The 14,804-nt window shown below is 33.5% G+C and overlaps 1 protein-coding gene across 4 annotated transcripts in view; it reads left to right on the top strand.

Annotated features, from left to right (window-relative positions):
- The window catches only part of LOC106459387 (potassium voltage-gated channel subfamily H member 2-like), a 161,533-nt gene that overhangs the window by 87,558 nt on the left and 59,171 nt on the right, over positions 1-14,804 (top strand). For 3 of the 4 annotated variants that reach the window (XM_022385858.1, XM_022385856.1, XM_022385855.1), the window contains 3 exons: positions 1,198-1,521; positions 6,775-6,849; positions 14,399-14,616. In XM_022385858.1, the coding sequence (XP_022241566.1) occupies positions 1,198-1,521; positions 6,775-6,849; positions 14,399-14,616 (617 nt within the window). The remainder of the gene's footprint in view (positions 1-1,197; positions 1,522-6,774; positions 6,850-14,398; positions 14,617-14,804) is intronic. The other variant, XM_022385857.1, reaches the window with a different exon arrangement.

Here is a 14,804-nt window from a genome sequence, read left to right as displayed (position 1 = left end):
ATTCGAACCCGCGACCCTCAGATTGCGAGTCGAGCGCCATAACAACCTGGCCATGCCGAACATAAGCATGCAATGTCAACATCAAATGTACATAGTACGCTGCAGTAGTTGTCACGTTGTGAAAAAGCTTTAATTTGCCGAAAGCACTGTACGCAAATGTTTTTTATTTTTTTGCTAAAATTTAACATGCGAACTAGTTTAAGAATTATAATATTACTTAACAAATACAACGATATCTTAACAGTTCCACAGACTTAGCTAAATGAAAGGGGGAAAATACCGAAACTGGAATTAAGTTCTAAAAGGTCATCCAACAGTAAACATTCTCTAGAATATGTATACAAAAATCATTTTTTGACAGCAATCTGTATGCGGGTAACACACTACTAATACAAGCATAAATGAGAATAGAATAAGGCAATTGAAAAATATATGTTTCACCGAATTGCTTTTGTTACTGTTCCTGTACTGATAAAAAAACAACAACATTATAATGTATGAAGTATCGCAGCCCCATTACTTTTGGTGTCACCCTGTATTTCAACGAATTTCATTAACTCTATATATTGGTACATTTAGTCCTTCAGAAGGCCATGCAGCAGCAACAACAGTATTAAATAATGTAATTTTTAATATAAATTAAATATTAATGTGTTGTTTAATTAAGATAAAGTTTGTTTGAAACACACAGTGATACTGTATATATTCAACAACATACGTGAACACAACTTTTTTGACATAAGAGGCTCGAATGTATGCTAGAACATCATAAGATTTCGTTCCTAACTAATTAAGAGCGATTTTACTGCAAGGAGAGTGAATTCACAGCTTTTCATTTGTATTTTGTGTTTGCTAGTGGTAAAAGAGTGGTTATTCTGGCAGATAACAGGGCCCAACTTACCTGTTTGTCTTAAACACCATGCTTAATTGATTGGAACGCTGTTTGTAATCCCAGTGAGATGTTTCATTACACTTTCCAACTTAAAAGGTTTTGTTGTTGTTTGTTAGAGTAGACGATACACCAGATAGTTATGACTCTTTTTTTTTTAACTCAAGAAACAACACCAAAAAATCCCAATGTTTAGTGGTGGATTATGAAATAAATTACTAGACTTTAGATTTCTTAATAAACAGATAAACATTTACATAAGTTCATGAAACTATATATATATGTCACGTTTAAAATATCTTTTACAGCTGCCCTTGGTAAATCTCTGCGTTTGAGATTACCTGGTGTTCGTCGCGGAGAGGAATATGGGCAAGAAGTGGACATGACGCTTACCCCAGATAAAGATGCCACCATGAAAACAGCAGTTACATCAGACCAGTCCTCATTCTTCTCTCATCATGCAGTGGAAAGAACAAGAAGTTTGGAAATAGGAGATCGTTCCAGAACTTACCCTATGTCGCGTGATATGGATGACGTTTCAAGACAAGTACTTGGGCCGGTTACACCAGTTAAGTCGCTAGATGTTGCATATCAAGTGCATGAAACTCTGAAGACATTTCCTTTTGCAGCAGGTAGGTGCTGTTATAAATTGAGCAACTATCTGAAATATGATAAATGATATACACAATTTTGCGATGTTATTAATGAGTGATATGTTTTGCCTTAAAAAAATCACGATAATGCGCACAATTTCACAATAATTAACCACACTGAAAAATTCTAGTTTTCAAGTCCGTACATGCATTCTATATTTAGCATATTATATTAAGGATTACAGCTTATGCATTACATATGCGAACTTGATATCATTCATGTGTTGTAAATGTGTTAGCTTCATCGTTAAATGGATTGCGAAACTTATTATAATATTTGTGGTCACTTTTCTGTAGCTCTTGAAACTTTAAACTAGCTAGAACTTGTTCAGGTTTTCTGTTATATACAAGACATAGTTATCTTATTTGTTTTAAGTGGTATAATAAAAGGCGTCTAATAAATGTGTTCAAATACAGAAATCTTGAAAACTATCCGAGCGGATATTCTGTTAGTTTGGAAGTCTATGGACTCATTTATTGACGCAATTTAAAATAATTGGCGGATACTGTTAAGTTCTATAAAATGATAAGTTACTTTGTGTTTCCCAATACAACATAATGACTCTTCTGTGTATGTCATCAACGCATACCACGCACCTAAAAAATTGTGTTTATTTGTTTCGAACCTTATGCAAAAATGTTAAAATAAATTATTTCATCTGGAGATATGATGGATGTTACAAATTATCTTCAAAGAGGTTGTGGACTTTTTCTAATGTTCATACAAGACAATAAACAGTAAAACCTCCATGAGCCAACCTTTGATTTGCTGTTAATATCTTTTTCAGTTTTTGTTCATGTATGTGCTATGCTTCCTTAACCAAGTTAATTGAAGTTTGAATTTTTATGAAGAAAATGCAACAAAAAACATTATTTTAGCGTTCCCTAAAAAAATTAAGATCCTAAAAAAAAACAAATTACCATTGTCGTATATTTGAATGCCATTGTCATTAAATTGGTAAAAATGTGGAGACGTGCGTCCAATAATTCACTTCTTTTTATACCTTTACTTGTATTCTTCACTCTCGTTATTTTGTTGCTAGATTTGAACTAAGAGGTAATCTAGTTTTTATTACTTTTCATTAACTTTTCTTTAATTTCCAGTATCTCAGTGTGACCTTTCATCATCTGGTGTGAATTTTCATTATCTGGTATGAGTTTTCATTATCCCGGTATAAATTTCATTATCTCAATGTGAGTTTCCGTTATATTTGTTTGAATTTTCAACATCTTAGTGTGAGATTCTACTGCTTGAGTGTGAATTCAAGTTGTTCCTTTTTTGTTGCATTTTTAGTCAGTTTGATCGTTACATTTTGTTTTATTCAGCTTACAAATAATATTCCTGGCCATTATTCTAATTTTTCTAACTAAATATAATTCACTTTTAAAACTTGTGTTCGAGTTTGCTGAGGGAATGTTGTTTTCTGTAGGAACATTACAACCAAACAGCCTCTCCAAAAAGTTCGACTTGCTACGCCTATGTACATTACAACCTAAAACTCAGCTTATGTTTGTCATTAAGCACGCGTTGGTAAAAGATTGATAAATTGCAGAAAAAAATTATTTTGAAATAAATTTAATAACCATTCCTTTTGCCAAGGTCCGGTATGCCAGGTGGTTAGGGCGCTTGAATCCCCATCACACCAAACATGCTCGCCCTTTCAGCATTATAATGTGACGGTCAATCCCACTATTCGTTGGTAAAAGAGTAGCCCAAGAGTTTGGTGGTGGGTGGTGATGACTAGCTGCCTTCCCTCTAGTCTTACACTGCTAAATTAGGGACGGCTAGCGCAGATAGCCCTCTTGTAGCTGTGCGCGAAATTCAACACAAACAAACCTCTAGCCAAATAGTACCAAAATATATCAATTTTTATACAACTGTATAAATTTGAAATGAAAAAGGAAACAACTTTAACTCACACTCGGATAGTAAAACTCGCACCAGGATGATGAAAATTCACACTCGGATAACAGAAACTCACATTAGGATAATGAAAATTCACAGTAACATGATGATAAATCACACCAGGATAATGAAAATTCACAGTAACATGATGATAAATCACACCAGGATAATGAAAATTCACACAAGAATAACGTAAACTCACATTCTAATAATAAAAACTCATACCAGGATAATGGAAACCCATACCAGGATGATGAAAATTGACACAAAATACCGGAAACACACATTGGAATAATGGAATCTCGTACCAGGATGATGAAAATTCACACACGATTAACGGAAACTCACATTCGAATAATGAAAACTTATACCAGATGATGAAAGTTCACGCTGAGTTAAAGGATATTGTTCACAAATAATTGCTCATATCATTTTCTTATTTACAACGTTTAATCCACTATTACATTAACATAATTACAATTTCAATAAATCAGCGCACAGAAATCGGCGAAAACTATTTACCACATTCCTCTTAACAGTATTTCTCCCGACAGACAAGGTTTTTTCGACATGGGGGCCACATCCCCCTCTGCTACGCCTACGGTAACGTCTCAGTCTTTTGCCTAATCTTGCTTTAATGAGAAACAGAAACGTGGTTGTCTTTTCACGCAGTAAATCAGTACTCTATAAACTAATGGGCAGTATAAGACTTAAAAATATCAGTATTTTTGTAAATCGTTCATCAAACTAGAACTTAATTTATTAAAGGAACTATTATAATGTATCTGAATTTTTCATAGGACGATAATTAATAACTCCAGAACATTTTTTGGAACACGAGTTATTCTTGCGTTCTATATCGCTAAGCAAATGGGTGCCGCATTCAATCTTTTACTCTATGATGCTTACAAATAACTGCTAAAGCTGAGTTATAGCCTTATTTGAGCACATAATTGCCTTTATCAAGTGTTTCACAGCTTGTAAAACTCCTAATATAATTGAAAAGTGTTGTTGAAGTGGAGAACTGGGAACGAGCTAAAGAGCCAAAGTGTTCATCTTTCTCTTTTCCTTTCCCATGCTAGCCTAAAAATGCGTGAAGTTTTTGCAATGACTTTAATACGAGAGAAAAGCATTCTAATAGTACTTGGGAACTAAGTAATACTTAGTGAAAGCTAAAAAAATTATAATTCTAGTGTAAACGATGTTATCTTTACCACTTACAGAAATATGGTGTTCCTTTAAAAGAGCTTAGGTACAGGGTGAAAAAGGAATTACCAGCCAATAACAGATGAACATTAGATGACTGTAACATGTAGAATACTCAGTGCTTTGTACACTATACAATGGTGTTTTTAGGGAGCCAACCCTTATATTATATATGAAGTGAAGAAATAAAAAAAATCAATACGCATAATATTAAATTTATTACATACATTTATAAAATACACTAACTTTCAGAATCACTGCATGCAAGCTAATTGTATTGTTTGTAAAGATTAATTATAATATGTTTCACATGTAAGAAGATTAAATTTTTTTCTTACTCATTTTCATAAATCTAGATGTCACATTTAATTGTTCACGTCTGAATAAATTCAAAGGAATGAAATTCATGAATAAATGACGCCTTTTTTATTGTGTTGTTTCATACTATCTGGTCACAAAAATTATGATTTTTAATGTGACTATGAATGAAGTATTGAAAAAATGTGTTAAAAATGAAGTTATTATTTGCAGGGGTGTTGAGGCGCCAAAGTGGTGTTTCCAGAACGTTTCTCAATCCCGTGATGCTCAGCTATTAATAATTAGAATTATTATTATATTTACTTAAAATATTTTCTCGTTACGTTTTGTATTAAAAGATGTATAGTAATAACAATGATTAATACTGGACGCGTATTAAAGCTCACTAGTGTACAACTAAAAAGCAAGTGTTTAAAAATACACTTTTGTCAAACAACGTAAGTGCGTGTTTCAGTGGAGACGCCTTCCTGAATTCCCATACAAAGCATTTTATTTCACAAGGAACGCCCATTTTTATTCCATATCTAGTATTAAATGCATAACATAACTTTTCAATCAATCAGAATCGGAATTCAACACAGCTTTTATCACTGTTTTAAGTGGCAGGGCTCTGGTGTGTGTATTCCGTAAAATTCGGAGTAAGTAGATATTAAGTCATGGTAGAGCTTTAACATGTACATTCTTATAGAATGTGAACATAAACATATCACATCAGCTACTGACGTATGCTCAACTGTCCCAAGCAGTGCTGATAAATAAACGTAAAGAAAAACAATTTAATTTACTAAATCCATTCTGTAATAGCTAACATTTTATATATGATATTGGTTACTGTAAGATAGCTGATTAAATAGTGTACTTCAATTAAACGATGATGGATCATAACTATTACAGTTTTTCCAAAAGTAAAATTACGAAAAATGGCATTGATCATTGGGACAGCTCCAGTACTCTTTTTGCCGTTACACCACTGATTATTTCGTGATACTAACCCAGTATTTTGTGTATGTGTATAGACTAGCTATATTACAAACGTTGGTTTCTTTGTATAATACATATATATATATATATATGTAATGTGCATGTGTCTCTGTTATTTATTTTACTACTGACTGGCCAAGGTAGCTGTCATGTTTTGAGTGTTGTTTTTTTTACATGCTTCGCAGTTGAATAACATATTAAAGGTAAATTACTAGAACTACCCAGAAGGAAGTAAATGAAACAAAAAACTTGCAACCAGAATTAATGTATAAGTAACAAGGTTTTCTATTAATTTTGAAAATAGTTTTTGTTTTCGTATTTTAACGAGGAGATACAGAAAGTAAGCTACAAAATAAGAGCGAAAACTGACACCTTTCGGCTGTCATAGTTTTTTTAAAACATACTTTGTTTGCTAAAACTTTATAATTGATACTCATTAGAGGTTGCAAGAGAAATTTAAGAGTAATATTTTTTACTCCATATTATAAACTAAATTTTCTTTCTGAATCGGATTTCAATCCTAGCGTTAAAAAATGTTAATTAAATCAACTTGGAGAATAATTTACTTCATGTTTCAAAGTATCTATAAATATATATTAACTATTTACGCAAAATATTGTAAACCCGTTTTTAGCTTCAAGAGATGTATGTTTGCAGCACAAACAGCTTTCAGGAACTAATCAAAACTTTAGAAGTTTGAATTTGTAGCCATTTATATTATAGCTTTCTGGTGTCATTGGGACCGTGAGCAGTAAGTTGTAGACCTGTTTTGTCTTTATGTTCTTTGGTGTCAGTGTGTTGTGTGACTTTGTCTTGTGTAGTCTGTCAGCTCTGCTCCACCGTCCCCACCACTGAGTCCCAGAGACGCCGATCTCTCACCATTGTCATTGGCCAAGGTAAATCTTTCTATTTTAATTTCTTAGTTTTTACATATAAAAATTAAAAACAAATAACTGAAATGACAACATGAAGTATTTACAATTTTTATTCTTTGTTGTGAGTTATGCTTTCTTTCATATGTTCAATTTTGTCAAGTATTTCGTTTCGAGGCTGTTAATACACTAACTTTATACACTTAAAAAAACAAAAAAACAATAACAACTGTGAAACATACTGTTGGTGCGAACGTGCTTTGTAGTCACTATGGGAAGTGAAGAAAAAGTGTCATCGGCCACTATAACAACTGTGTTAAATGTACCTTCATTTCGAACTTAGTTTACAATCTAGATGTAGATGGTATATCAATTTGCTTTGAGAGAGTCTAAAAATTTTCATTTTACTCGCACTTGGACTGCTTAGGACGTTAACACTGAATGAAAAGCAGTATAGCCATTTCACTTGGGCGATACTTCAAAATTTTTACAGACGAATAATTGAATGTAGATTCTTTCGTTTCAACCATTTCTTTTTTATATTCTTACCCTGAGTTTTGTTTTGTCTGGATCGGTATTTTGGTTGTTGTGCGCGACCTGGGAGGGTCATGTTCTAATCGGGTCTCTTCCTCCCTCCTTTACTATATATATATATATATATTAAACTGTCAAAATACTATAGAGTTATGTCCACGAAATCAGGGCTTGAACACTAATGTATATACATCGAGTTGAGACACTGATTCTACTTCCCTCTTCAGAACCATGTCCACGAAATCAGGGCTTGAACACTAATGTATATACATCGAGTTGAGACATTGATTCTACTTCCCTCTTCAGAACCATGTCCACGAAATCAGGGCTTGAACACTAATGTATATACATCGAGTTGAGACACTGATTCTACTTCCCTTTTCAGAACCATGTCCATGAATAAAATATTTTAAATACACTGGTGATCTCAAGTTATCTCGCAACAACAATGATTTGTTTTGAGTTTCGTGCAAAGCTACTCGATGTCTATCTGCCGTCCCTAATTTAGTAGTGATAAACCTGAAAGAAGGGAACTAGTCAACACAACACACTGCCAACTCTAGGGCTACTCTTTGATCAACGAGTAGTGGGACTGACCATCACATGGTAAAGCCCCACGACTGAAAGGGCGAGCATGTTCGGTGATGGGGTTTCGAACCCGCAGATTCCAAGTCGAGCGCCCTAACCACCAGGCCTCACAACAACAACAAAAATCGACTTAGAACTATTTGTAAGAAATAATTATCATAGCTTCAGCTATAACTGCACCGGTTCTTCTCGCAGGAAAATAACCAGGACTAACTTTAAGAAGAGCAGAACCTGAAACCTTTGTCATGGCTAATACCAAAGGAGCAACACAATGATTAATCGTATAAAGGTAGACAGGTAGATATATACAACATCAGGAACACACTTAGACAGGTAGATATATAAAACATCAGGAACACACTTAAACAGGTAGATATATAAAACACCAAGAACACACTTAGACAGGTAGATAGATAAAACATGAGGAACACACTTAGACAGGTAGATATATAAAACATCAGGAACACACTTAAACAGGTAGATATATAAAACATCAGGAACACACTTAAACAGGTAGATATATAAAACATCAAGACACACTTAGACAGGTAGATAGATAAAACATGAGGAACACACTTAAACAGGTAGATATATAAAACATCAGGAACACACTTAAACAGGTAGATATATAAAACATCAGGAACACACTTAAACAGGTAGATGTATAAAACATCAAGAACACACTTAGACAGGTAGATAGATAAAACATCAGGAACACACTTCTGAAGATGATGATATGTAGAAACAGAGAATAAGTCTTCGATTGGAGATATTAAAAATTGTTTTTTTAATATCTGATAAGTATGCATTTCGATGGAACTACTTTTCAGTCGGGATCTATTCGTGTACATCGACAACAGAACTAAACATGTACTAATGATACTAAACACACACTTGTATAATTATTTCGGGAACTGTGAAAATAATATTATGATTTTTGCATCCGAACTTGTGATACATATAAATATGATTATAAAGCAAAAGTGAAATTGCGTATATATATATATATACGCGTAAGGACGTACATGTAGTACGAAAATATATCTATATTTCAATATTGTGTAAAATAGTTTCACCGAATGCACCAAAAAACAGAATGTAATGCAGCGTGGCCATATGCATAGAGAAAATTGATTTATGTCAGACTTTTTTTTGTTCAGAAGCGTATGTTGTGTTTAGCTTACCGGATACGATGTATCAGTGTTGAAACTGTCGAGTTGAAAATTATTGTAAATAGCTAAATAATAATAATATGCAATTTTATCGTTTATTTTCATAACCCTTACAAAGAGTACAAAATTAATTGCTAATCTCTTAGTTTTATTTATTTTTTAGATATTTAGCAGTTTTCTGGTTATATAAAATTTAACACTTAATAATAGATTGATAGATGTTAATTGACCTTATATAATTATCGTTCTATATACACGTTTCATTCGCCGAGTAGTTATTTCACAAAAACAGAGCTGAAATATAACAGAATTATATATATGTACATATTAAACGGGCCCGGCATGGCCAGGTGGTTAAGGCGCTCGACTCGTAATCTGAGGGTCGCGGGTTCGAATCCCCGTCACACCAAACATGCTCGCCCTTTCAGCCGTGGAGGCGTTATAAAGTGACGGTCAATCCCACTATTCGTTGGTAAAAGAGTAGCCCCAGAGTTGGCGGTGGGTGGTGATGACTAGCTGCCTTCCCTCTAGTCTTACACTGCTAAATTAGGGACGCCTAGCGGAGATAGCCCTCGTGTAGCTTTGCGCGAAATTCAAAAAACAAACATATTAAACGAATGAAGTACAGTAACTATAAGCTTTGCTTCACGCGTCAGTTATTCTTCTCCCGAGCTTCTCTGTTTTATTAATTCTTATCCTTGATTAACAGTGGGTCCACCAGTAGTTTCTTATGTTTATGTCATGCGAACAAATCTACACGTTAGAACAGAGTGGTTGATAAACAGAGAATAAAAGTAAGGTGTTTATATACATTAACCAATAAGCTACATATACAAACAATCCATTTCACATTTAACCCTTAATCTATAAGCTACATATTCAAACAATCCCTTTCACACTTTACCCTTAATATATAAGCTACATATACAAACAGCCTTTTTACACATAACCATCTCGTAGATGATTTCATCTCCCTTGTAAACAGTTTTTTCAGTAGTATATATATATATGCAAAAGGATTCAGCACTTGGGGAAAGTTTGGGAACCACTGTCTACTTCTATGTCATGAATCGTGATTTCCCGTTCTGCAAACTCTTCATTCATCAATCCTGCATAGTTCATCCAGTGCGATCGCTCCTGTGGGTGTTTTGCGCGAGCACATTATTTCACTGTTATTAAGAGTTGAAAAAAAACAACAACTTAATTTGTGCGCGATAGAATCAACCATTTTAAAGAGACTAGAATTTCATTTTCGAAATCCCAAGTTTATTCACTGGAATTAGTAAATTCCTTTAAAAGCATTGCATTTTTGAACACCAAAAATGCAGCACTGAAAATAGCTTCATTACCTACAGGGAGAACAGTGAAAAAGCAACATAAACGTTCAATTATCAATGGAATTTCGGAGTTATGTCAATAAATAATTTCGAAAGATGTAATTAAGACATTAAAGGTCAGTCTCTTGGACGTTAACGTGACAAAATTTCAGTAATACTTGCTTTGTGATTTCAAGAGATTTATCTGTTATAAAAGTACAATAAAATAAAAGATGTGTATCGACATAATTAAAATATAAATGTGTAGGAGTATTACATACAGATAAACAGTCAGTTTATTTTGATTAAATTTTGACACTAATCGTGACTGAATAAAACTGAATATAAAGTGAATGGCATTAGTTTCAAAACTATATTCTGTAGTGTGTTCCTTCAACTATTTTAGGCATTTTTACATAATAAGAATAAGAAGACACAAACATTTTACAGATGAGCTCAAAGCTGGTTAAAAAAACTAAATGGGAAGCGACGTTATTTTGGGTTATAATCCTCAAAGGCCTGCCAATTTTTCACCAGTTTTATTCGTCTTCCTGTATAGTCCGTCTCTATAAACAGTGTGGGGCTACTGCCTTTCTTCAGACCTAATAACGGACTAAATGGTATTATGTCCAATGCTGCGTGCCTAGGATTTCTCACGCAAATTAGAATGTTGTGTTCTAAAGCTGAACAGCTCTACCCTTTTGTTGCTGTTGTGTTTTTCAGCTCATAATTTCATTCTTGAAAAAGCTGTAAGTGTGAAACGTAGGATAATAAAAACAGACCTTTATTAACTCTGTTTATTAGCAAGAGTTTTAAGGTCTCTATTATTTATTTCAAATAATAAGAGACTGTTGTAAGTTCGAAAATATACAAGCATATAGATTGTAAATCAAATAAAAAAAACGCTCCAAAAATAGTTTAAACAATGATATGCAGATTGGTAAACTCAGTACAGCAATATATACAATACTTATGAGTATAACGTTATAAGTATCTTCTCATCGTGATTGGCAAAAGTACTCGTCCCCTGGTGGAACAGTGGTAAGTTTACGACTTACAACTCTAAAATCCGTGGTTCAATTCTCCGCGGTGAGCACAGCAGATAGCCCCATGTGGCTTTGCTCTAGAACGACATAAGCTTTCAGTAAGGTCTAGTGGTAGGATTTATTGTTCGAAAACAATGTTGTAATTAATTAGAACAATAGGTTTAATAATGATGATAAAAAGTATATGAGACAGCAAGTGAACACACACACACATGTTCCTCTTAATTAGTCCATTGCGGGGAGAAAAAACGTACAGTCTAGTGTAATTTCCATAACGTATAGTAGTCTGATGGTTTCACTGCTCTTCTAATTTTGGCCTTTAATACCGTAAAGTAAATTATAAAAAAGACTGATTTAATGTATAGATGGAAAAAAAATTAAATGAGCCAAATCTATATGAAGATTTATTCGTTCTAGTGGAGAGTCCCTAATTTGTGAATTGGATGGTTTCAAGATATCTTTAGCGCCATCTTTTGGTACTTACTTTAAACATAGTTAGCGTCATGTTCTAAACTACTAAAATGGCGTCCGCAAGGATGATTTTTGTTTTCTTTCCTTATATGATCCACATATTTAGAGGTTTCTATCACTAGTAATGTTTGTAGTTCTCCATTATTACATTTTGTAATCTTTTTTTAACATTATGATTTGATAAATTTGGACGGATGCAGTTGTTGGTTTTTATCGTAAAACAGGATTATTTACGAGAACTCGTGGCTAACTTAGAGACAATATTTAGGATAGATTTTTGTAAAAGAAGAAAGACATTTCTAGTGTTTTGGTATTTAAGTCATTTCTATCACTGTTAATCAGTTTTAAAAATATACTTAATTTTAGTTTGCTTGCTGTCTTATTTTCATACAGTAAATCTTCCTACTAAGCATTATTAAAATATTTTACGTAACACGGGAATGCATTATATATTTAACCTCATTGTATCTTTAGCATTTTATCATAAGCCTTTCATTTGAAGTGACTAGAAATTGCATGAAGTTGCTTAGAATATCGCGGCTCTAAGCCGCTTGAGTAACAGTTAATGTGGTATTAGCAGTGAGTTTAGTTAGCGTTCAACCATTTTGAAGGACAAGTGGGAAATATAAACGACTACAAAACTAATGTTTGATATTTCGCGATAGTTAGAGTAAAAAACATTAAATACAAAAAAAAAGATCATTTACTGCGTATGTTGAATGAGCAATCCTTTGCATTTTAGATCACATAACAGATTACAATATGCCTTATTTGAAAAACAATAAACTGCTCTACAAGATTAACATTATTTTATAAGTAATTTATTCGATATTAAAGGAAATGAACATATTTTAATTGTTCTGTGGAGTGTATGACTCCTAGTGAGTTCCACACAGAAAGTTAAACCTAGAGAGTTACACACAGAAAGGTAAACCTAGAGAGTTACACATAGAAAGGTAAACATAGAGAGTTATACCCAAAAAGTTAAACCTAGAGAGTTACACCCTGAAAGTTAAACCTAGATAGTTCCACACAGAAAGTTAAATATAGAGAGTCACACACACATATTTAAACCTTCAGAGACACCCAGAAAGTTAGACCTGGAGTTCCACACAGAAAAACATATATAGTTCCACAGAGAAAGTTGTACCTACATAGTTACACCCAGAAAGTTAGACCTGGAGTTCCACACAGAAAAACATATATAGTTCCACAGAGAAAGTTGTACCTACATAGTTACACCCAGAAAGTTAAACCTGGAATTCCACACAGAAAAACATATATAGTTCCACTGAGGAAGTTATATCTACATAGTTACACCCAGAAAGTTAAACCTAGAATTCCACACAGAAAAACATATATAGTTCCACTGAGGAAGTTATATCTACATAGTTACACCCAGAAAGTTAAACCTATACTGTTACAAACAGAAAGCTCAACCTAGAGAGTTGCACACAGAAAGTTAAACCTAGAATTCCACACAGAAAAACATATATAGTTCCACAGAGAAAGTTGTACCTACATAGTTACACCCAGAAAGTTAAACCTAGAATTCCACACAGAAAAACATATATAGTTCCACAGAGGAAGTTATATCTACATAGTTACACCCAGAAAGTTAAACCTATACTGTTACAAACAGAAAGCTCAACCTAGAAGGTTGCACACAGAAAGTTAAATCTAGATGTTACACACAGAAAGTTAAATCTAGATAGTTACACACAGAAAGTTAAACCTAGATGTTTACACACAGAAAGTTAAACCTAGATGGTTACAAACAGAAAGTTAAACCAAGAGAGTTATACCCAGAAAGTTAAACAGTTTCATACAGAAAGTTAAACCCAGAGAGTTTCACACTAAAATCTAAAGCTAGAGAGTTTTACACTGAAAGTTAAACCTAGATAGTTACACACAGAAAGTTAAACATAGATGGTTACACACAGAAAGTTAAACCTAAAGATTTTCACACTGAATGTTAAATCTAGAGAATTACTCTCTTCAAACCAGTTGTATTAGTGTATAGAATATGTTCTGTAAGTCAATCATCCATTCAAAGATGATGAAACTAATCTCTCCAGTATATTTCACAGTTCTAGAGAGACTGGTAACTAATCTAATTATTATACAACTTTACTCATACTCAATAGTTTTGAACACTTAGACCAACCATCAAAACATACGTTAACTACTGTTTTCCATTTTTATACTTAAAACTGGTACAAATAATTTACTAAATGTAAACAACAAGCATATGGTTCCGTAAAACTAGCATAACATATCTATCAAGCAGACTCGCATAAACTATCCTTAGAACTAGCGTAACAGATCTATGCTTAAAACCAGCGTAACATATGCTTGGCAATATGAATAACTTGGGTAGGGTGTTTAACATATATGGCAGTGAGAAAACGAAATGCTTTTCTTATTAAGATATTATTTTACACAGCCAACAACCTGAGTAAACCGTTGCCCAATGCTTCATCAGACTCAGACTTGTCCAGGTTCCGGTCTCACCAACAGCGTTCACGATCTCCATCTTTAAGCAACGCGATTGTAGAAAACAACACCAAACCAAGAGAAAATAACCACTCTTCAACGAGATCCAAGCTTTTCAGGGAAATGCAGGTTCACAACAAGCATAACGTTGGAGAAAAAGTGGCTCAGGTATGTGCTAGTGTAATGTAACTGAGGTTGCTGGGATGTTTATGGATCGGTACAAACACATCGAACCTATATTGTGGTGTGTATGTTGATAATTAAAGTTTGCGTGTTTTATTGTGAATAAACTTTATTCGTTATTTTTTAATGTACTATATATATATATATATATATATACTAGCTGAGTTACCCGG

This window comes from Limulus polyphemus, unplaced genomic scaffold (assembly GCF_000517525.1).
Source record: "Limulus polyphemus unplaced genomic scaffold, Limulus_polyphemus-2.1.2 Scaffold600, whole genome shotgun sequence".
NCBI lineage: Eukaryota > Metazoa > Arthropoda > Merostomata > Xiphosura > Limulidae > Limulus > Limulus polyphemus.
This window is presented reverse-complemented; position numbering and strand designations above follow the sequence as displayed.